This window comes from Podarcis bocagei, assembly GCF_964188305.1.
Source record: "Podarcis bocagei genome assembly, chromosome: 5".
In the NCBI taxonomy this organism is placed as follows: Eukaryota; Metazoa; Chordata; class Lepidosauria; order Squamata; family Lacertidae; genus Podarcis; species Podarcis bocagei.
Genome location: NC_138129.1, coordinates 46,882,535 through 46,906,382, shown reverse-complemented (window position 1 = coordinate 46,906,382; position 23,848 = coordinate 46,882,535). Strand labels below are relative to the sequence as shown.

Genomic DNA, 23,848 nt, shown 5'->3' with positions numbered 1-23,848 from the left:
GAACCGGGTTCGCGTCTCCGCTCCTCCACATGCAGCTGCCAGGTGACCTTGGGCTAGTCACACTTCTTTGAAGTCTCTCAACCCCACTCACCTCACAGAGTGTTTGTTGTGGGGGAGGAAGGGAAAGGAGATTGTTAGCCGCTTTGAGACTCCTTCGGGTAGTGATAAAGCAGGATATCAAATCCAAACCCTTCTTCTTCTTCCAGTATGCTTTGTCTCAAACAGTAATAGAGAGGAGTGGGAATTCATAGTTAACATTATGGTGTGTAATAGGTGTATAAAAGCAGAGGTCAAGGTACTGGAAACTATGCTCGAAAAAGAAATCAAACTCCCGATTTAGGGCCATCTCAAGTTTCCTCCCCCCCAAAAAAGAAAATATTTTTTAAAAAATAACTTCAGCTTTTCCAATTTCTGTCATGTTCTCCAGATCGCATGTCCTCCTTTAGACACTGTGGTAAAGCCCATGGCTGTGCAGATACCAAGCACCCTACAGAAGTACATCATTCTTCACATATGATAACTTGATTATTATATACAAATTCCCACAGTGAGATGAGTGCTTGAAACACCCACACAGCATAATCTGTTCGTTTTCATGCTCTAGCAAGTTTAACAACGCAGCCTGTTCCTTTCTTCTTCAGATAAAAGTGATAAATGCTGAGCTATGAGCATGCTGGCAAATGTAACTTCTGTCAGATACCCGAACTAGATATCTGCAATCAGCCAGAGGCGTTGCCTACTTCTCACTTTGCTGTTGTTGCACATGTCCACTAAAACTCAGTTAATTAGTTCTGTGAAGTCCCATCAGCAAAGGGAGTAAATGTTTTTGGACCAGATGTTTATGCTAAACTTTTTTTTCTGTTTATGAGACAGACAAAGGATTGTAATGTGGTGGCATCCAAGCTCATGTTCCTTCTTGATGACTTGCTGTGGGTGCTGACTGATTCTCAGCTGAAGGCAATGATGAAGTATGCAGAGTCCTTGAGTGAAGCCATGGAGAAGTCAGCCCAGCAAAGGAAAAGTTTGGCTCCTGAACCTGTCCATGTAAGCAGCTCTTCCTTACATGCTAGGATGGTGTTCGGTAGAATAGAATAGAATTTATTATTTATACCCCGCCCATCTGGTTGGGTTTCCCCAGCCACTCTGGGCGGCTTCCAACAAAGTATTAAAATACAGTAATCTGTTAAACATTAAATGTAAACAGCAAAGACATTAGTGAAGAAGCTTTTACTGGGTATAGAATTTTCTGTCACTGTCAGATGGCTGCCCTTTTGTCTTTCACCATAGTGGCCACTGCAGAGATTTTGCTTGCTGAGGAACAAAACATATTAAATAAAAATGGACACTTCTACCATCTCTTTTCTGCCACAGATTTTTTTTTAAACCTTCTTGAGACCTCTTCTTCAAATGTTTCATGTGAAATAGTTACTATCATTCCCCAGCTTCAGTGCATTGGTATCCCTCTTATGCCCCTTCCTTCATGTTCTCTCTTTAAACCACCCATTAAATTGCACTGCCTTTTAAAATCTTTATTAACTTGGTGTTGAGATAGCATAAGCAGTCTGTGCTTAAGATGATCCAATTTTATTTTCCATAGTAACTTTCAAACTGAGGAGATGTAAAGTCAGTGAAGAGAAGAGATAGGAAGAGCTTTAGAGAGGGCAGCCTTGTACTCAAAACTGATGAAATTCAGAGGAGTGATAGTAATAATAACAATATACATAAGAATAAAAGAAGATCCCTGCTGGACTTGTAAAGAGGCAAAGGCTTTCTGGGAAATTATATATAATGAGTTAAAGAAAATGTTTAAAAATACTTTTGTTAAAAAACCAGAAGCCTTTTTATTGGGTATAGTGGGTGAAGAGATACCAAGGGAAGATAAAAGACTGTTTATGTATGCAACAACTGCAGCAAGAATTTTTTTAGCCCACCAGCCTGGGATCCTAGCTAGACCCATCTCATAATGCTAAGATCAGAGATGAGAGAAATACTGCCTGATCTTTAAATAGTAAGGCTAAAAGGCAACATTTCTGCCCATCCTGAAGATGGTATCCCTCACTTGAATTCATGCTGCAGGTGAAAAGGAAGAGCCAAGGCTGCAAAAGATAAATCTTCATTTAATTAGACATTTTCAAAGCCTCACTCACCCCATATTAAATTTCTGTTTCAGTATAGCACCCTCTAGGGTTTTTTTTTAGTATAACCTGTGTTGTCTCCTTCCTCGTAAAATATAAATCCATTGTTTCACCTTGGTTCTATATGTATATGCCTAGGCTTAATTTCTCTGTTATAGATCACACCTCCAGCTCCGAGTGCTCAACAGTCCTGGCCTCAGTCATTTGGGAACAGCCACAAAGTGATCAGCCAGTACTTTGAGAAACATGATATGAAAGAGTCTTCCTACCACCTTCTCATCTCCCGTCTAGACCTTCACATCTGTGATGACAGTCACACGCGAGAGACAGGTACCCAAACATAAACTGTGATTAGGAAAACCTAAAATTCTCTTTCCTTATTCCCTTCCTCCCCGACCCATCTTTTCTCATGTGTCTATCCATTGCATGGTCTTAATTTTTGAGCTGTAAAGTTTTGCTATTGAAAAGCTGTATTTTATAAATGTTGTAAGCTGTTATGGGGAGTCTAGTAAAAAAAAAAAAAAAGCAGGTTACAAGTCTATATAAAAACTATATGATGAGAGACTTCTTACAGGCATCAGTGAGGCAGTAATCATGGTTCAGAAGTGCCTAAGAGGAAAACTGCATATTTTGAGGAGAAACATGAGGTTCCCAGCCGTTTGTTTTTCTCTTAAGGCAAATTATGCAAGAGGCACTTCCAGAGAAAATTGGTGGGTGGGACAAAGTGCTTTACTCTTACTCCAGTTATTTATCATTCTCTGCCAGTGATCTTCCTCACATATTTTTAATCATTTCTCATCCACTCCCAAGCCAGGCTTTGAAACCATAAGTATGTTTGGGCTAAAGGAAGAATAACCAAGGTGGGGATAACATCTAAGTACCCCCTCTCCTGCCCTATTATGCTTCCTGACAAATTACCCTTCTTCTACATTAGTAAACATGAGCTTGGGGAGCTGTTTTTGCTGAGGTAATATGTAGTTCCATCCTGAGATTTTCATTTTCATTTTGAGCTGAAGTAACCAGACTGGTTTGGATGGTTTTCTGAGGACACTGGTGGAAGTTGAAAAGCAAATAGAACAGACACTTGATCTTATTGAAAATAACTTGATTGCTTTCACATTCATCTGGTCTCTTATGACTTTTGAATCCTGGCTGGGAAAATCTGGAGTAATTCAACTAAATTAATCTGGTGAATTTTCTCTTGAGTTTTCTGGTGATCTTTCTCTACTTGAAACAATTTTTACCTCCTTGAGGAACCATCTTGCTCTTTTGGTTTGTCCTAGTTTTAATCCTATTCCCGTGTGGGTGTTCTTCATCTGCAGTGGTTGCTATTGTTACTATACAGTGGTACCTTGGTTTACGAACTTAATTCACTCTGTAAGTCCGTTCTTAAACCAAAGTGTTCTTAAACCAAGGCGTGCTTTCCCATAGCAGCAGGGGACTCAATTTGCAAATTGTTCTGCTTCCAAGGCAAAGTTCACAAACCAAAACACCTATTTCCGGGTTTGCAGCGTTCTTAACCCAAGTTGTTCATAAACTAAGCTGTTCTTAAACCAAGGTACCTCTGTATATCCCTTTCCCCCACATCACTGACACAACTCTTTATTATTAGAATAAATTGTCTCAAAAATATGTAGTTAGTTATTTTACCTGAGTGCTATTTCTTCAGCATTATTCCAATTTGTTTTCTTTGTTTTATTTCCCACAGTTAGTGCATATTTTCCAGCAATTTCATTCGCTACAGCCGTGTAGATGTTTGAGAAACTAGTATCTCTATCCAGTGGCACTAGAGGCCCAGTATATATGTTTAGTGCTGCATAGTGTCTGTATATTTGAGGAATTTTGTTGTCGGGGCCAGTGATAATAGGTTAGATTATCTGTAAGACAGATTTTTGAAAAAGATGTTTGAACTGTGTTCTTTAGAAAGCTTCCCTAAGGTGGCTTACAATAAAATATATAAATGTGCATTGGATCGCACATCTTTAGGGCTCAACAAGCCTTTCAGTTACAGCTGGTGAAAGCTGTTCCACACAGACCACTGATTCACATAGATTTCCAATTAACAATCCCAGAGGATGTTAGGGGCCAGTGAACTGCTCTGGAAGTTGTCCAGAAGCAGTCAGAATATAAGCAGAAGCGCAAGGAGTGACAATTTTGTAGTGTAAATAGGACAGAATCCCTGCTGGTGAAGATCTTGTCTTCTCCAAAGCAGTGCAGTGACTACAGCACTGTGATCTGGCATCCTCATCAGCCTATATGAGAATGCTGGACTCAAAGAAGTATCACTCAAAGAAGAATGCTCACCTGCACAGTTTGTTTCTGATTCTCCTGATGTAAGACTAGTAAAAGACTAAAGTTTTTTGGTTTTTTCATTTTACCATAGGTGCTTCCAAACATGGAATAATGGGAGGCGCAATGCAACTAACATTTAGGAGACTGGCCTTTGACTATTATCCTTTCCACTGGGCAGGTAAGAACATTCTGTGAGTCTCATTTGTAATTTAAACAGTGTTAATGACTAAGAACTGGAATTTTAGTCAGTCTACCTCAATTTAGTTTTGTCAGTGTGCTGCTGCAATAAACTTCTCCAGTACCAGCATTATCCTATCACCACCATGGAATGGATAGGGAGAGGAGGGAAGGTGCACAAAAGATGTGTGGAAAGGCATACATGGTCTCTCTGATTGAGGTTTATAGGTTGTTTTTAGCAGGGCTCAATGTGCAGAACATTGCTGAGGTCGCACTAATTGCAACAACATTCTTCATAGCAGTCATAATGCCAAGGAACAGAATATAGTGAAGCCAGTGTTCAACAAATACGATTTCTATGGTACAGGAATTCACCGTCAAGGGAAGATTTGAAAGACCTGAGTGCAACAAGTTAGTAATGGTTGTACTTTCATTGTGCTAAAAATTGTGCAGAAATTCCCTGACATAAAACAATGAACAGGGATACAGCTTTGAAAAGCTTTTGAATTTGAAACCCCAATGGCAAAATTTGTTCACCTGTGCGATGAGTGGTACTAAAAGCAGACAAAATCTGAAAACTGAACTATGCCACTAACAAGGAAAAACGAATGCTTTGGCTGTTTGAGGAAGGTTGTGCAGAGTACAGTAGAGCATTTGCAGAATGGATCATTGTGCAGTTGAGAGACAGTGGTCCTTTCAATATTAACCTACTGTATTATTCAGGAGACAGCTGCAAACACTGGGTGCAGTATTGTGAGGCCATGGAAACCCGGGAACAGTGGGCAGAAAAGCTGGTGAACGAATTCCAAAGCAAGATGGCAAAACATGGTGAAAAAATAAGCTCTGCCTTCTCCAAAACCACTGGAAAAGATTCTCCCTTCAAAAAGAGACCAGGTAACACAAAATACATATCCTTCATACTTGCTTAATCATGAATTCACCAACTTCTGGAGGCTTTTGATAAGACATGTGACCCTCAAAATATGGGTAACCCTGTGTTCTGTAAACTGCTGTTGAATCCTCCACCTGCCACAGTTCTACAGTTACTAATGTGCCATGTTGAACATTGCAAAAGTTAGGTCTGAGACCAGAATAAAACAAAGGTGACACCTAAAATAATGTCCTTACCGGCTTAATTCTGGAAAGATTTCTGAATAGAGTTCCACAAACCGACTTGCCAGGTCAGCTGTGTCAACAGCCTCCTCCCTCCTTTCCCAAGTAACCATCTAAGATAAGACATGGGGCCAGCAGTTGTTCCAAGCTGCACCACCTCTTCTTGCCCCCAAGCCGTTGGCCATTTCCTTTCAGGAAGGCGGGGAGGAAAATTTACTTCCCTCCACCAACATTGTAGCATATTGGAGTGTTAAGGGATTTTGCACTGAGTCTTTCTCATCCACCGCCTTAGGGTAAGGAAGAATTAGCCACCTTGTGGCAAAAGAGAACAAACCAAGTTTCATGACCCACCATGTATTTTGTTTGAGGTTTACTAGGAAAAGAGTGGTTTCAATTTCTACCTACTTTCCCCCCTCTTGGGTCTGGGATCTGAGGGAGATTGTGGGCAGAGGGTATACTGCTGCTGCTGCCTCCCTACCTGAATATAATTAGGGTGAATGAGCATTCTTTTGTGGATGTAGGAATCTGTTGCTGTAATTTATGGTGTGATCATTGAGCGCCTGCTCTAGACCAGTGTTTCCCAACCGGTGTTCCGCGGCACACTAGTGTGCCGTGAGACATCGGCTGGTGTGCCGTGGGAGGGAGGCGGGCGAGTCGGGCGGTGAGAGGCGGCGGCGGCGAGGATCCGCGTCGAGCCGGGGGCGGCTCCGCGGTGGTGGTGCCGAGCGGCGGGGCAGCGCGTGCAAAAGGGAGGAGCGCGAGACAGCGGAGGAGGAGGAGGCCGGCATGTCCGGGCAGCAGCAGCAGCAACTCCCGCCGCCGCCCCCTCCTCCGCCCGCTATCGCCGCCACCACCACAACAGCCGCCGCCGCCTCAGCTGCCGCCGTCCCTCAGTCCCTCGCTCTGCTGCCTCCTCCCCCCCCCACCCCCAAAGCTTGGAGGTTCCCCGGCAAGGGGGAGGGGAAAAAATTAAAAACTTTCACTTTCGTGCGTCCCTCCCGGCGTGACGCTGCGCGCTGACGTCACGGGGCTGTAATGGTGGTGTGCCGCGAGATTTTTTTCATTAAACAGGTGTGCCGTTGCCCAAAAAAGGTTGGGAAACACTGCTCTAGACCACTTGAGAAAATTAGGGCTTCCCCAGCACCTGTGCAGGCATTGGGAAAGGGGGAAGTGGTGCAAGGAACTCCATTGTTTTTCTTTCTACAAATTGTAGTGCAAAGTGAGAGCAAAGTTTCTGCCCTTTCTCTGAAACCTCTGGCACGTACTGAAAATGAGAGGGGTGACTGCACTGGTCCAAGATGCTTTGCTGCCTGAAGTAGGATGCAAATGGTCCTCCCTGGCTAGGGCCAACACTTAAAAAAGTTTTGTTGCATCGCTCAGACACCAATTCCTGCCTCTCTGTTTTTCTCCCTCCCCAAATGCTACATAGCAGGGCTTTCCTTAATGGGAGTAGTCAGTGGCCATGATAAATAATAGCTGGGAAGTCAAGCCACAATCTGTGGCTCCCTGCTTTTGAGTTTTCACCAAAGTCCCTGAATCTAGAGTAGTGGGCAGGGTTTCCAAGAACCATGATTGGTTTCCTTTTTAAGTACAAATTATTGATTGGAAGAGCCTACTATGTTTTCTCAAAGTATTACATTTTTTCCATGCTGTGTTATCTGCTTTGAGTCCAATGTTCCATATCAATACAGAATTGGTGGGAGGAGGACTACCTTGTTAAATTTTGTGTTTGAAATATAATTTTGCCTGTTCTGATGACGAAAAAATGTCTTTAAGATGGTCTTTCTAGTTCTCAAACAAGCTCACCAGAGAAAGGGATACCTCAAGCAAGCATGCCATCACCTATCCTATTTGGACTCCAGCGGCCTGCATGGAATAGACTCCGATCTAGCTGTGTGGTTGTCCGAGTTGATGATTTGGATATTCATCAGGTACAGTTGTTGATAGAGTATCTGCTGCCCCATTGTTACTTGCTCATTCTTCCTGACTTGTGAACCAAACCATAGGTTCAGACACTTGCTCACTTTTTTATGCCTTTTAAAGTACAAATGCCCAATACATGTTCATTTTTTTATTTGCTCTTAAACAATGTCAGCACAAATGTTGTTCCGTGGCTGAAAGTAGGCCTCTTAGTAAATATTTTCCAATCTAAGCTGCTGCCTTTGTTGCCACATGTTCTGGTGTTTGTTTTTCAAAGAAGCAAATAGATGATTACTCTGCTTCAAAGGGAGAAAATATACTACTGTAATATGGTCATATAGTACAGTGGTTCCTCGCAAGACGAAATTAATCCGTTCCACGAGTCTCTTCGTCTTGCGGTTTTTTCGTCTTGCGAAGCACGGCTATTAGCGGCTTAGCGGCTATTAGCGGCTATTAACGGCTTAGCGGCTATTAGCGGCTTAGCGGCTTTAAGAAAAAGGAAACAAACTCACAAGAACTCGCAAGACGTTTCGTCTTGCGAAGCAAGCCCATAGGGAAATTTGTCTTGTGGAACGACTCAAAAAACGGAAAACTCTTTCGTCTAGCGAGTTTTTCGTCTTGCGAGGCATTCGTCTTGCGGGGCACCACTGTATATCATTTTTTGCTATCAGCTTGTTTGTGCTCACATGTTTTTCAGCTTCAGGGCTCTTAATTTTTGAGATTCTAGATTGAAATAGTGCTTCAGAGAAACAGTTCTTCTGTCTTTTAGACCTTGGGCACCACAAGGCCAAATCACTGTCTTCTATTGTCTTCAGACAGTCATTATTTTTACTCTTGAATGAGAATCTACAACTCCTTGTTTTTCAGGTTTCCACAGCTGGACAACATAGTAAGAAACCCTCGACCCTGCTCTCATGTAGAAGGAAACTGCTGAATCTTCCTGATCATACCTCAGCCATTCATATTGAGTTCACTGAGTACTACTTCCCAGACAATCCAGATTTTCCAGGTAACTATTCTACATCTCCTCAGGAGTCTATAGGCCAAACTAGATGATAAATTGCCTCCATATCTGTGCACTTGAATGCAACATTTTTAAAATACAAATTGCCAGCATGAAAATCCTTTGCCACTGCTATTGTCTCAATTCAAATTGCAAAGAAATAGAAGCTCCACAATGTGGAAAAGCCCCATGTTAACCCAGCATAAAATACACCTATGAGCCTACTGGACACCAAAACATCTGAAGCACATGGACATTACAGCCACAGATGACTTCTGGAAGTGTAAGCTGCCACAAGCAGGCCTAGCTCAACTCTTTTGGAACAGCCCAGTATCAAACACTTCTGGGAATGAGAATAATTTGGTGCTGGACAAAACCATGTCAAAAGGAGACACCATGTGGTGACATACCTGTCAGGTGAATCTTATCAAAAGGTCAAGATGGATGGTTCCACACTAGCAGCAAAACGAATAATCATCCAACACTGGAAAGTCTGGGCCGCACCAAGCACAGAAAACTGGATATGAGACCTTCTGCAACTAGCAACCCTTCAGAAAATTCTGATCCATAAACTGCTTAAAGAGTTCAGCTTCCAAGAGATTTGGAGTACATTTTTGGAACTATTCACTGAGTAATACCCACAAGCAGAAGAAGTGGGGGACACAACTTCTCCAACCTAACAGGTGTTTACAGAGAACCCCAACACAGCATTTACATTCATTAATCCTAACCCCTCTCTGAGTGTGTGATTCTGAACAGTGTATAACACACCAAACAACTGGACATTGGAAATTAAAATGCTATAACTATAAAAAAATGGGGTGCAGGGAGGGAGGAGAACGTGTGTGTGTGTGTGTGTGTGTGTGTGTGTGTGTGTGTGTGTGTGTGGAATAAGGAATTGTACTGTGAAAACCCTAAGAAACCATAGATTTTTTTAATGGTGGCAATGGTGGCATATGAAAAGCTTCTGTTAACTTCAGTGGGAACTTTTTTCCTATGCAAATGCTTGGAGTGGGGAAATCAATCTGAACTGAGACCATTGTTGGGAGACAAAGGGTTAAAACCTCCCACACCAGGGTCCTGATCTACACTGGGGTGTTTGTGTATGTGCCAGCACTGGCATTTTGTATAAATTATAAAACAAAAAAAAACATGGTTTGCATACAAAAGGTGTCCAGGTAGGACTGGGAAAGGACTCCTGTTTTCCCTAGCAAATAACTACACTTGGTGGCACAGATATGGAGCTAACTTATCGTATAGTTTGGCTCTATTTCTCTAATTTACAATATTATTTCTCTTTATTTGCTTTTGCATTCTGAGGAAGCTGATCCTGTATCTTTCTGCAGGTTTGGAAATTTGCCTTAAGAAAGCCTATGAGGAGATTGAGGAATCCCAACGTTAGTTTGGTCATCAGAGATGAGAGAAATCTTCCTAGCTCAGTTCCCCTTTTTTAAAAAATGTGTGAAGAAAATGTGATACCACTTCTTGTTTCTTCAAAGCATTCCAACCCTTTGGAAGAAACTGTTTCAGTAAATAAGAAATGATAACACATTTTCACCCAGCCAGCAGAGAGGGAGAAATGAAATGCCAGAAGACTTTTGTTCCAATGCAGATTAGATTAGAAACTGTTTGGGGGGGAGGCTTCCCCCTCCCCTCATGCTTGCCCTGAGTGTTAATCCCTTCAGCAACCCATGCCTCATTTCTTCTTTCCCTCACACTTAATTAGATTTTGCCAGTTTCTTTTCTTAAATATCTGCCACTAATCTCTGATAACATTGTATATAATATGTGTTCCCTTGTGTGGCCTTTATTTCACAGTGGGTGTTGTGGAGATTTAATTCCTGCAAAATATTTGAGCTAATTGGATGCAAAGTGACACTGTTAATGGAGAGTGTTGTAAATGGGAGGGAGAGGAGGTGAAAAGTCTCTTCTGCATCCTGTTATGTACTCACACTTACTGCTTCTGTCAACACCCTTCTACTTCTTGAATCTCTATTCCCTGTCCTGTGTATTATTGGAGGCATACCATTGTTTGAGCAAGGCAGGGAGGACTTGGGGAGCTTGGATCTACCCTGCTTATCTGAACCAAAGACAGCTTCAAGGCCCTGTGGAGGAGGTGAATAATTACCCCCCTCCCTTCCAACCGAGAAGTTGTATCATCGCTGCTGCATTATCTCTTTCCCTTTGCACCATTCTTCAATCCAGCAGCTTCTGCTTGGGGTGGTGGAAGCACAAGAATACCTTTCTCAGCCAGAATGGTATGGAAGAAAGTAAAGGCATGCACCCGAGGACATAAACTGGGGTGTGGGCAAAACCTGTTTCCTACTCCTTGTGCCTTCAGTGAGAAGCATGTTTTGCTTCCTCTCAGCTGAGTCCAAGATTACATCCCATTTACTTTGCCCAGGATGTTGTTGAAAACCAGTAATACAGCTGACTTCAGAAAAGGAATTGTCAAATTAACTACCGTATTTTTCGCACCATAGGACGCACCGGACAATAGGACGCACTTTGTTTTAGAGGGGGGAGAACAAGAAAAAAAAAATCTCCCCCTCTCTGCCCAGCGCCCCTTCAGTGAAGCGGCAGGAGGCGCTGCACAGAGAGGGGGAGAACTTTCCCCCTCTTGTTTTCCCACTCTAAAACAAGGTGCCGTTTAAGGTGCGTTCAGGCGGCTACCTTAGACGCCTGGAGAGCGAGAGGGGTCGGTGTGCACTGACCCCTCTCGCTCTCCAGGCTTCAGGTTCCTTTCAACCTGCTCTTTGGGGCTGGCGGGGGGGAAGCCCACCACCAGCCCCAAAGAGCAGGTCAGGGAGCAGCGGAAAGGCGCAGCGGAGAGGCTCCTGCCATAGCCGCGCGTCACCTCTCCAGCCAGGAGAGGGTCGTGGGGGGCTGCTTTAGCCCCGCGCGCTCTCCCAGCTGGAGAGGTGACACGGGGCTGTAGAGGTTCCTGCCATAGCCGCGCGTCACCTCTCCAGCCGGGAGAGCGCGCGCGGGGTGCTTCTTTAGCCCTGTGCGCGCTCTCCCGGCTGGAGAGGTGACGTGGGGCTGTAGAGGCTCCTGTCATAGCCGTGCGTCACCTCCCCAGCCGGGAGAGCGCGTGCGGGGCTAAACCAGCCCCCCGCGACCCTCTCCCGGCTGGAGAGGTGACGCGCAGCTATAGAGGCTCCTGACATAGCCGCGCGTCACCTCTCCAGCCGGGAGAGGGTCGCGGGGGGCTGCTTTAGCCACCGCGCGCACTCTCCCGGCTGGGGAGGTGACGCGCGGCTATAGAGGCTCCTGCCATAGCCGCGTGTCACCTCTCCAGCCGGGAGAGGGTCACGGGGGGCTGCTTTAGCCCCGCGCGCGCGCTCTCCCGGCTGGAGAGGTGACACGGGTCTGCAGAGGTTCCTGCCATAGCCGCGCGTCACCTCTCCAGCCAGGAGAGGGTCGCGGGGCTATGGCATCTTCGCTCCATAGGACGCACACACATTTCCCCTTCATTTTTGAAGGGGAAAAAGTGCGTCCTATAGAGCGAAAAATACGGTACATGGAGTAATCAAAACGATAGACATTGCCAGAGAGGTTCAGAATGTATCTGATGAATTTAAACTGGAAAAAGAACGGCAGGGTCATAGTACCGTAATAGGCCCTTACAGAACCGTAAGGTATTTCAAAATGGATTGTTGTAAGAGGCCAGATACTGAATTAGATGTTGTGTGCAGCTCTTAACCCACCCACCCCTTCTTTATCTAGTGCTGCCAAAACTCCTGGAAAGCTAACTTGTCCTTTTTTCATTCTCTCTAGTCCCATGCCCAAATTTGTACCTGCAGCTGAATGGTTTGATATTCACTTTGGACACAGTAAGCGTGCTCTGGGTGAACTTGTTTTGCCTTGATCTCTATCGCAGTTTACAGCATTTCAAAGCTATATACAAACTAGAGAATTCTGGCAAGCAGGATGAGCACATTGATGTCAGACTGGATGGCTTCATGCTCAAGGTATTTTTTCTGCTCTGACTTGAATGATGTAAAAGGGAACTCATGAGACAAGGAGGGCGGGTGGCTGAGGGGAACAACTTCTGGCTTTTTGAAATTATAGTCTTGCTATTTATCCTTCTCTATGCAACTTGTGGAAGGTTGGCAGCTTTCACTGGTGCTATTACTGAGGCAAATCATGAAAGTCTCTAGTTAAGAGGAAAGTACTAGTGCTTCAGTAATCAGAATATGTAGCACAGTATAGAATATTTGCTATAGTTCCTTCAGTGTGCTAAACCAGATCAATTTCTGACTCAGCCATGAAATTATTAAAAAGCTTTTTTTTTATTAACATCTGCCAAAGAAGGGATAACTGTTATGTTTTCAAGTTGAGGATATAGGATAGTTTGCATGTCTATGTTGATCATTTTTCGTCTTTCCCCCTCCCCCCCCCCAATTGTTGTAGCTAAACATCCCAGTGGAGAAGAAAGTTGTCGATCACCGGGACCGTCCCCACTGCCTATCCATTCGCGCATCAGAAATAACAGCTACCAACACAAGGCATGCTCCACACTGCAGTTGTTTAGCCCTCCAGAACCTGTTCCGTAAATTTGCTGCTTCAGAATTCTTCCACTCCAGCTACACCCAGTTCCCTAAATTTCAGGATAACTTCAGCCTCCTGCACACCCTCTTTTTACGTCATGCTTACCAAGTGGACACTAAATCCCAGAAACATGCAGACTTTCCCCTTTCCCCCGGCAAGTCATCCGCTTCTGAAGACCTTTGGTCTTTCAATTTCGCTGAGCTCTCATTGGACTTTGAAGGAGCAAAGAGCTCAAAAGGCAAAGCCCTTAACTTTATCAACCCATTTCCACTCTGTGTCTGGGCCTGCCTCCCAAAGAGATGGGAGGTAGCTCAAGCATCAGTGCCGCATGTCTCTTCTGCCTCACCAGCTAAAATCAAACCTTCCGCTAGCTTTAGTAATCATGCCAAACATCAGCACCTTTCCAGAGAAGAGCAGTTCTGCCAAAGATCAAAGACTGAGCAGGATTTGAAAAGCATCTACCTCGCCCCAGAGACAAAGGAAGTCTTGGAAGAAGAAAACCACATTGTTAATGGTGAAGGAAATGTTGATGATGTGGAAGTATCTGCAGATGTCCATGTTCTTCTGTATTCAAGTGCACACATGAAGGTGCGACTCAACCACTACCAGTATTTGATGCTACTTAGGATGAAAGAAGTTCTGTTGACATTTCAAGAGCAGTTGACCCAAGACACTCAGGAAATAATTGGGTCCCCTCTAGATTCCATAACCACTTGTATGGGCGTCATGTTCGACAGTGCTGAGCTGGCCTTGCTAATGCATCCTACTCCAGATTCTGCATTGCAACCTAGGTCTGTTGACTCAGATACTACAAGCCTTATAGAATCTGAACTCTCCCCTTCAGAGAGCAGGGAGGGACTGGTTGCTGAAGGCGGAGAGCTGAGATCGGACGCTAGCTCAGAGAAGGAAGATGGCAGCCCCATGAAAGTACTAGAAGATAGTGGAATTGAGAGCACAGATGGTGTGGTGGCATTGCAAGATGGAATGCTAAAATCCCAGAGCGATGGAGCCTTAGTAGGAGAAACCGCAGTAGAACGAGGTCCTATAGAAGAAGCACATGAAGCTGAAGAAGTCCTTGGTGCAGAAAGACCAAGTGAGCTTGAAAATTTTTCTCCAACTCCCCAAGGTCTTCCTTCTAGCCCATCTTCCTTTGTAGATCCTTTAGGTGGCATACAAGTCTCTCTAAATGGACAAGAGGAGCTAATCCCTCTGAAAAGCATGGAGCTGGAGTTATCTAGTGCACTGCATATAACTAAGGGTGCCACCAAGGAAGCCTTGCATGTGACCATGGACCTCACCAAAGAGGCTATGTCAATGACAAAAGATGCTTTCAGCTTAAGTAGGGAAAAGATGGCTTCCACAATGCAGAAGATGTTTGTCCACCCCCAAATTAAGTGAGTAGTTTTCTAATCACCTAAATAGCCATTCTGTAAGTGCTATGATAGTGGTTTTTCACACTTGAGTTTGCTTTATAGTGTTGGGAATAGTTTTATGGAAAGTAGAATAAATGCCAGATAAACCAGTCTTATTTTGCCGATTACAGAAATCAAAGGTCTCCACATCTCTTGTAATTTTTTTCATTCAAAGTACACTCAGTTCCAAGGTAGATCATCACCTGGGCAGGGAAATGCAGATGATAGAGCTAGCCTACGAAGATGGGGAAATGGCTCAGTTCTCAATGGCTGCCACTGACTTTTGTGAGATAAACATGTAACAATTTGGGATTCACCAGAGAGTGGACAAAGCCTGACCTTCATCCCAGATACTTGGGTCACTGGAATAGGAGGTAGAATCAGCCACTAGCCAGAGGTGGGGAACCTATAGCCCTCCTGATATTGTTGTACTAGCACTCAAATTATACCCAACCATGGGCATTGCTGTCTGGCCCTGAAGGGACTTGTATTCTGTAGGACTCCCTGGGATAGCTCAGCCTGTAGAGCACAAGACACTTAATCTCAGGGTTGTGGGTTCGAGCCCCAAGTTGGTTAAAACATTCCTGCATTGCAGGGGGTTGGACTGGATGACCCTTGTGCAATCTTCCAACACTACAGTTCTATTATTCTAATATCTGGAGAGCCACAGGTTCCCTCACCAGCTCTATCCCACTAGTGTCCTCAAACGCACCTTCTTTATTTTGCTCTTATGTAAGCAAGTGGTTCCCAATAGAGCACTGCATATAGGAATAATGTCAAGATGGCCACGAGACAAAAAATGTGTTCATCCAGTTCTGACAGAAGATGGCTTAGCTTGCAATAACAGGGAAGGCTGTGGGCAGGGAGTTCAATTTATTTCTTTGTACAAAGCACCTTGGGCCACACTCCCTCCAATATATAGCTCCTCTTACTATGTACCAGCTGTCATAATGATGGGCATCTTTCAATTATAATTTTGCATCTAATCCAGTAATACCAAACAGCTTTGATCTGTGCTTGTTGTTAGGGATCCCACACCGAAGACTGAAGAGGGGCCGTTGACTCCAGTGGGAGGCAGTAGTGGGCGAATGCGTTTCTTCTCCATGAAAAGGACTGCCTCCCAACATTCCTTTGATACCAGCTCTCTAGATGGCAGTGGTCCTGAAGATAGGTTGTCAGTGGATAGCGATGGCAGTGATGGTTTTGTGATGCTTATAGAACCTGGTAATGAGAATTAACTTGCAACCCCCCCCCCTTATAAGTTATAAAATACATGGGTTTTTTACTTGAGGGTATAATTTGTACAAAAACAGCATTTGTGTAATTAAAAGACACTTTTTAATAACTAGGTGGGATGGATTATGGGAAATTCATCGTAGAATTGGTGCGGTGACGGTTGGAGAAGGGGGTCCTAATGCAAACTGCAGGCTGGATCCAAGCTTAGCTTTGGGTGAATGGAAGGGCTTCTACCCACTGAAGTCTTTTGATCCTGTGGAGATATCCCCTGCTCAGCGCCTGAGGGCCCCAGTCCTGCCACTCACCACCTGGCCTAGGGCGGGGCCTGACAGGCCTATAAGAACTGCTGCCGCTGCCGCTGCCGCTGCCGCTGCCGCTGCCGGGCAGAGAGGGCTCCATTTTGTTTTGTTTTTGTTTTTTGTTTAAATTGCTTTTTTTACCTATGTCATTTTAAACTGTGATATTAATGCTGTATTCTTAGTTTTAGATTTTGATTTATGTGGAAATTGTTTCCCATTTGGTTGTGTATTTTTTATGTGGTTTATTTATTGTTTATGACTTTTGTAATTATGTAAATCTTGTCATGCTGTAAGCCGCCTTGAGCATTGTTTTTTTAACTGTGGAAAGGCGGCATACAAATAAAAAAATGATGATGATGATGCTGGTGGAAGAGGCAATTTTCATCTATTTCCCCTTCCCCTTGCAAATCCCCCCCCCCGTCTCCCAGAAATATTCTCCAAAGGATTGGAAATGCTGTGGAACAGCATGGGGAGTGGTGCTGAGCACTTCAGAGGGAAATAAGCAAAAATTGTCTCCCCTGCCTTCCACTAAAATGTTTAGTAAATTGCCTGGCATATAAGCTCTTACTTAGAAATGCAATTTTCCTTATGGGGCATTTACATTTTTAAAATTAATCCAGTCCAAGTGTGTAGTCTTTTTAGATGTTTCAGGATTCTGCTACTGAACTTCTTGATTTTTCTTCAGAGTCTAGCCTGGAACCTCTTACCCCTGGTCACATTCCCCAAGTCCTTGATGATGCAGGCCACAGGTCAAGCCCAATGGCAGATGAGGAAAGAGAATCAACATATATCAACAGCTCAGCTTCTCCCAGCGGACCAGACTCCAGCCCCCAGATGGTCAGATGTCATCCCTTTCTTGTTCTTTTAAATATTATTTCCCTGAGGAGTTAGAGAGAGAACAACTAGGTTGCAGCACTCATTTGTTCTATGGCTTGCTGTTTTAGGTATCTGTCTTAGTGTTGAAAATGAAAGAAGTAAACTGTGTGATAGAGACGAAAGGAGATGATATGGGACTTGCCCTTCAGGTTATGGAGCTAGCTCCTGAGCACCTAGGAAATCAAAGTATGTGGCAGTTTCTGCAAGGTGACTTCACAGGTATGTTACTGACCAAGGTAAAGTTCAGTAGCTTTGATGCATGTGCAGAGATCTGTTTTTGCCTGTACAATACAATCAGGAGTCTTGGTGCCTATGTGTTGTGTTTGCCTTCCAGTCTTACATAGAAGGGGGGGAAACCCACTATTTTTTCCGTACAAACTTCTCTGGGATATAGATCTACAACTCTGACTTCTAGGTTTTGTGATAGGTTTACACAAGTGTCCATCTTGCTCAAGTTTGCCAGCACTGACTGGCAGGTGTGTCCAGGGTTTCAGGCATGAGTCTTTTCCCAGCCCTATCTGAAAATACCAGATATTCAACCTGACACATTCTGTATGCAAACCACATGCTCTACCACTGAGCTATGTCTCTTTCCCCAAGCTGAAGTATTATTCACTATTTCCTGTCTTTTCTACCAATAGGAGTCACATGATTCTGCTGAACAGTTAAAAATGTAAAAAGGTGGAATATGTGTGGTGAAGAAGGCAGAAAAAGGCTGGGGAAAGGCCAGGGACAATTTTTAATTTTTTTAAAGAGATGCTGTGTCCTCATCTCTAATATTGAGTGTGTCAGGATGTGGTTAATGAGAGGTAAGGGACAATGCTAGATTTCAGAAGGCAGTGTAGATGTAAGACAGCAGTGTGATGTCTCTGGCAAAATTACATGGCTTCAGACTCTTAAAATGGATTATTTTAGTAGCACAAGTTTCCATTTTAAAAATGGAATTGAACTTAATGTGGGCCCCTTGTTGTATATCTTTTGGCCACTAGAGAGCACAAGATATAATAGGATGGAATTAAGCTGGTAATATACTTGGGAGGACGGGTTGTTCAAAAGAATAATAGTTAGAGAGGGAACCTTAGTTTGAGAAGCCAGTTTTACAAAACTCAGGGCTCGTTATCAAAGAGAACTTTCATTCTGTATAAATAAAGCTGAATGCTTTAGATAATCAAATACACATAAATTTTCCATTAATATAAAGCTGCTGAACGCAAGAAAATATATCCAGTTAGATGAGAGCAAGCCCCACGGAACTCACTGGGGTTTACTTCTGTGTTTATGTTACAAGACTGCACTGTAAACTGTTTGGGGTTATATTAAATTATTCCATCTTCCATGTCTGTAGTTCTGATTTCTATTAGGGAGCCTGATGATCCAAGGCAAAATTGATTTCATCTAGCTGCTTGGAGCCTCTGAACAGTAATAGGGCCTTCCACTAGCTAAGGTGTGGCTAACCTTTGGCCCTTTCAGATCTCCCTGAACTACAGCTGTCTTCATCCCTGACCATTCCCCATGCTGACTGGGCGTTATAAGAATCAGAATCTAACAGCTTTTGTAGGGCCACAGGTTTCCCATCCTTGCGCTAGCTGATAGATTTAATGGCATTAGTTAAACAGTTTTAGTAGGGGGAGAGGATGGGAGAATTATCAACATTGTAAGCTATAGAATACTGCTGCTATAACCACCTTATACTTTTAGGAGAGCTAAACTCGGAGAGACCTCAAACCAGTGAAACTAACCTGACCCAGCCTGAAGTGTCTTTACAATATGAAATAGGACCAAGTGCTGCAGTGCATTCACCTCTGGCTGTTCAGAATGGTTTTTTCCACATGCTGATTCATAGCTATCGTGCAGAGCTGCTGACATCCTTTGTTTCCAGCCTTGGACCCTTCCTTGAGGATGAGGTGATCCCTGAAGTTATTCCCATGAAGATTGAAATTGTGGACACCAAGATTACACTGAAGGTGGGAGAATGTGTACATTAGCTTTTAGAATGGATTGGGAGGAAGTGTAGATATTACTACGTATGTTCACATTTTCAAGTATACAGAGGAACAAGTATTGCTGAAAAAGAATGAGCATTCCTTCTGCAAAGGTACATCCAGCGTCACTGTCCTTTTAGTGTTCTTCAGGAATGTCAGTAAACATGTGAACAGGGATTACTGGTAGACATTGTATTTTTAGTCTTCCACCCCCACCACCCCACACTCTAACCCTATTAACATAGAAACTTGGACCATGTAGTAGAGCCCTCAGAATCTAACTCTTTGATGTTTTGTCATGAGTTATGTAACTAGCACTGTGAGTTGTTAAAAATTTAACAGGTGACCTCAGAAGACTGCTAATTGGTCTTCATTCTGGGAACTGATAACAAGGGCATTCTTAACTCATGACATCGGTCTTGTTCAGGTTTATTGATGGCCTCTTTCAGCCTTGGAAAGGCAAGATACTGAAAACAAACAAATCTTGTGTGCTTTGCTTTCCTCAGTTATAATATAGGCTTTAAAGTATTCCACCACCCTTTGTAAAATTCTGTATCATACAAAAGGAACCATTATTACCTGATCAGAGTGCAGTGGTATCTGAAGCAAAGGAAACTTTGGAGTACATCTTCTAAATCACTTTGGATGTGTAATAAATGAAATTTTATAGGCCGAAATCCTCAGGACCATGCAAAATCTAGCATACATACGCAGAGTCTTTCAACTTTCCTATTTCAATTAGTCCCTTCAAAAGCTGAATTCATATCTGTATGTCTGGGTCCTTTACCTTTACCTTTTAGCTTTTACAGTGGTACCTTGGGTTACAGACTCCGCTAACCCAGAAATAGTACCTCGGGTTAAGAACTTTGCTTCAGGATGAGAACAGAAATCGCGCGGCAGCACAGCAACAGCAGGAGGCCCCATTAGCTAAAGTGGTGCTTCAGGTTAAGAACAGTTTCAGGTTAAGAACGGACCTCTGGAATGAATTAAGTATGTAACCAGAGGTACCACTGTACATATCTATAGTGGCATTGCACTACAGATGGCAGCAAAGAGCTGCCACCAAAAGTTAACTGCATCTTCCCTGCTCCCAGCCCACATATATGGAAGCATGGGCATCATTATATTCTGACCTCGGACTGGGTTTGATCTTCCATTGTATTATAATAATGCTTTATTGGGATAGGGTATGGAAATGCTTGCATAGATAATATGGTTTCTGCAAAAATTGGAGAGAATAATTTTTATAGCTAATATTCTTTGTTTTGCAGGATGACACTCCTCGAATATACCCTACTTCTCCTGGTCCTGTGCCTTTAATCCTTGCAGTGGACCATGTTGTTGTTTGTTGTGATGATGATGGAGTATTCTGTATAAAAGGTCAGTACCATGAATGGCAGTAGCAGTGGCTGGAAGATGCTGCAGCTAAAACAGCTAAGCCTGCTAGAACCTTTAACCCACCCCAGCTTCCTTTTTGTTGCTACCAGTACATTGAGATGATTAATATGACATTTAAGTGATATGTAAAATATTTATTGGGGGACTAAAATTGCAATGTGCTGTTGGATATTGCTGCTCAGCCATTTCCCTCCTTTATCTTCAGTTTCTCATTCTGAAAAAAAAATTGGAGGCTTTATCTTAACATCCACATCCTGCAGGTTATTTCATCATACTTGTGTTTTCTGCATGACTTTTCAGTTGCACAGGGGGAAGGATCTTCTATGCAGAAGAGGCTTCAGAAAGATATTAAGAAACAGCGGAGAATTTCTGCAGTTTCAGCAGGAAGCAGTGATGAACTTCAGGTATGCCATATCTTAACAGCTTGCAGTCACTAAAGGAAAAGGGAGGGAAATACAAGCCCCTACCTGTATGTTTATTTCCTTGCTAATGTACTTACAAATATCAGCTCTTGTGTACTCATTTCTGGATATCTCAGTTTCCGTTCTCTTCCCTCTTTTCACATTTCTTTGCAGAAGCAAAGGCAAGCATGTCATTTGCTGATTCTCAGAGACAGCACAGTAGCATTTCTTGCAAAGACTGCTATCTGAAGCAGGATTTTGAATAGATACAATATTTATATTCACCAGTTGCCATAATAATGGAATAAATATTAATACATATATCAAAGGGATTAAGAGTGTAACAGATAACACTGATAGCAACGAAAAAAGAGGATGGTTCTATTATAACCATCTTGCATTATGACTTCAAACACTCTTCATCAACACAGTTGGTTCATGTTAATGTATGAATAATAGAATCATTCAGTCTCTGGTACCCAAGACTGGAGTTTTTTTTGAAAATGGCTCTGGCAGTAGTAGGAAGTAAGCTAGCATACAGGGCAACTTCATTAGTAATAAATGCATTCTTACCCTGATTAATGGCCTTTCCCTCCTATAAGGGAAATTGCAATTAACTTGCTTGCATTACGGTTGTAAGAAATGACCAAAATAAAGAAATCTGAATTGTGAACTACATCAAAAAGTGCTGTGTCAATAGTAATAAAATACTTGCTTTTTAGAGGAAAACATCCAATATAGTGCCAGCTTACAATGTTTCCCTCTAAAAGACAATTACTTTAGCATTTTATTATTACTTTTTAGTGTTTCTGAGGCTGCAGATTTATTTCAAAAACTATCAATAATTCAGGAAAAGCACTATTAATATTGTAGTTTCCGCTGTGAGCTGTATTGTTGTAAACATTCTCTGCTTATAGTAAAAATCAACAAAATCTGGCAGTTCATTGTACTGTTAAAGTTAATAGATAAGCAGTAAAGTGAACTAGGAACCTGTGTACATATCTCCATGTATAAATCAGAGTCCCAGATAATTTTCTGCCACAGTTTTAGGCTTGTAAAACCTGCTGCATTTTCTTTTGCAATGTCTACTTTGCATTCTTTTTAAGTGTGTATTCTTTTTAAGTGTGAAGGCTCTTTTCCCATGCTTGTGCCACTCCATATACTCGTTTTTGCAGGCTTCCCCAAACTTTGCCCTCCAGCTGTTTTGGGACTACAATTCCCATCATCCCTGACCACTGGTCCTGTTCGCTAGGGATGATGGGAGTTGTAGTCCCAAAACAGCTGGAGGGCTGAGTTTGGGGATGCCTGCCATTTTGTCACACATGAGGCAACTTAATAATGCAAGAGGGACAGATTTGAGTAGAGCAGTGATGGAGAAACACTGAGTGGGAAAATGTTGTAGTTTTAAACAACCACAAAGGTTTGAATGGAACAGGAGAAAGGGAAAAAGTGGGGGTTTAAAACAAGATCTGAGTACAGTGAGAAGGGAATTGAGAGGCTTTGTTGTGTTAGCTTTTTGGTGTTTGCCTCTGTGTTGTACCCACCTGCACTATTTCTTCTTGTTAAAACTTTTTTAAAAGCAATTCCTCCATGTTCTTCTTTCTGATCTATTCAAACCTCTTCCATTATTTTAAGCCACGTTTCCCCTCTCATTGTCTCTCCTTTCTTGCTTCTGTATCACAGCCACTGATGTTATGCAATCTGCCTTCTTTTCCCACCATCCCCCATCTTGCTGTGACTTCAGCAAATCCAGGATTGTGATTTGGTGCTACAATTCCTGCATTGGGTGCTGCATAATGACAAGACTAGTGCAAATATAGTATGGGGGTGTGTGTATACACAAACATGCACATCCCAAACAAATAGGTATCGGTATAAAATATGATGCTGTTTTGCATTAATTTTTATTTTAAAGATGAAAGATACTGTGGCCTTTGCATTGTGCACTAAAAATCTTAGCTGCACATGGACATCTGGTTGGCCTCTGTTGGAAACAGGATATTGGACAAGATAAGCTCATGGTTCTTCTTATATACTGATGCTGCTATTGATGGGCTAATGTTCAGTCTTGATGAATCTAATGTTGATTATTATTATTTTGCACATAATTTGATTTATATGCTTACGTTACAATTTGAATAGTAATGGAAAACTTAAAACCAAAAGCTGGGCAGAAAAAATCAGGGATTACTCTACAGAGAATCGTGCTCAGATTTTCAGGAACTTGAATAATGGTCCTTGATTGCAATCTGCTTTTCCTTTCTTGAGATCAACACGCAAAGTGTGTGTGTGTGCGTGTGTAATATGAAGCACTTTTTAATTTGATGAAGCACTTAATAATTTCTGAAATAAGAATTACTGCATTAAAAAGAAAGTCACTGAAAGCTAATAGCTATGAGACTAGACTATCGGCAAGTACTCCTGCTGGGGAAGTTATCTCTTTGAATAATATGGGCATAATGCCTCACTATCCAAATTGTGTCTTGCAGTTCACAGCTTGAAAAATACTTTTATCTCTCTTCACCCCCACCCCCGCTCCTTATTTTGTCTTTGTAGCTAAAAGAAGTGCCAGCTTTGGAGAGAGAGCTACAGGTCACAAAAAAAGCCCTTGCAGAAGCCAATCTGGACAAAATACGCCTACTACAGGAAATAAGGAAATATGATCCTCTCTTCCAGCTTTGACAGCAGAGGACTGAGCTACAGATGCTCAGGGCAACCAGAGATCACCAGCAGCATAAAAAAAGCTTGCTTGTTACATTACAGCTACCTAGGCCATCTTCAATCCAGAGTAACTGCCTTGAGGAGCAGAAACAGTGTGCCATTACAGGAGATGGAACATGGAAATGGACAGGCAGTGAGGAAACGCGGGAATATGATGACCTGGAGTGTTCAGTTTGCAGCCCATGTCCAGATAGCATGCAACTACACTTCAGCTGAAACATGGCAGCATTGAATCTAAAAGCTGCAAAGCCAAACAAGGAAGAACTAGGTTTCTGTCCCATTCAAGTTGTCTAAAAGTGGTGCTGAAAAATGATTAATCTTTCTCATCA

At 42.8% G+C, this 23,848-nt stretch overlaps 1 protein-coding gene across 1 annotated transcript in view; it reads left to right on the top strand.

Annotated features, from left to right (window-relative positions):
* Positions 1 to 23,848, top strand: part of BLTP3A (bridge-like lipid transfer protein family member 3A) — a 56,838-nt gene extending 32,990 nt beyond the window's left edge. The window contains exons 7-21 of the mRNA XM_081195793.1: positions 874 to 1,044; positions 2,294 to 2,465; positions 4,519 to 4,605; positions 5,328 to 5,498; positions 7,494 to 7,648; positions 8,505 to 8,646; positions 12,421 to 12,614; positions 13,057 to 14,588; positions 15,634 to 15,830; positions 16,827 to 16,978; positions 17,086 to 17,236; positions 18,716 to 18,981; positions 20,271 to 20,379; positions 20,698 to 20,801; positions 23,355 to 23,848. Of these exons, the coding sequence (XP_081051919.1) occupies positions 874 to 1,044; positions 2,294 to 2,465; positions 4,519 to 4,605; positions 5,328 to 5,498; positions 7,494 to 7,648; positions 8,505 to 8,646; positions 12,421 to 12,614; positions 13,057 to 14,588; positions 15,634 to 15,830; positions 16,827 to 16,978; positions 17,086 to 17,236; positions 18,716 to 18,981; positions 20,271 to 20,379; positions 20,698 to 20,801; positions 23,355 to 23,480 (3,729 nt within the window). The 3' untranslated portion in view covers positions 23,481 to 23,848. The remainder of the gene's footprint in view (positions 1 to 873; positions 1,045 to 2,293; positions 2,466 to 4,518; positions 4,606 to 5,327; positions 5,499 to 7,493; positions 7,649 to 8,504; positions 8,647 to 12,420; positions 12,615 to 13,056; positions 14,589 to 15,633; positions 15,831 to 16,826; positions 16,979 to 17,085; positions 17,237 to 18,715; positions 18,982 to 20,270; positions 20,380 to 20,697; positions 20,802 to 23,354) is intronic.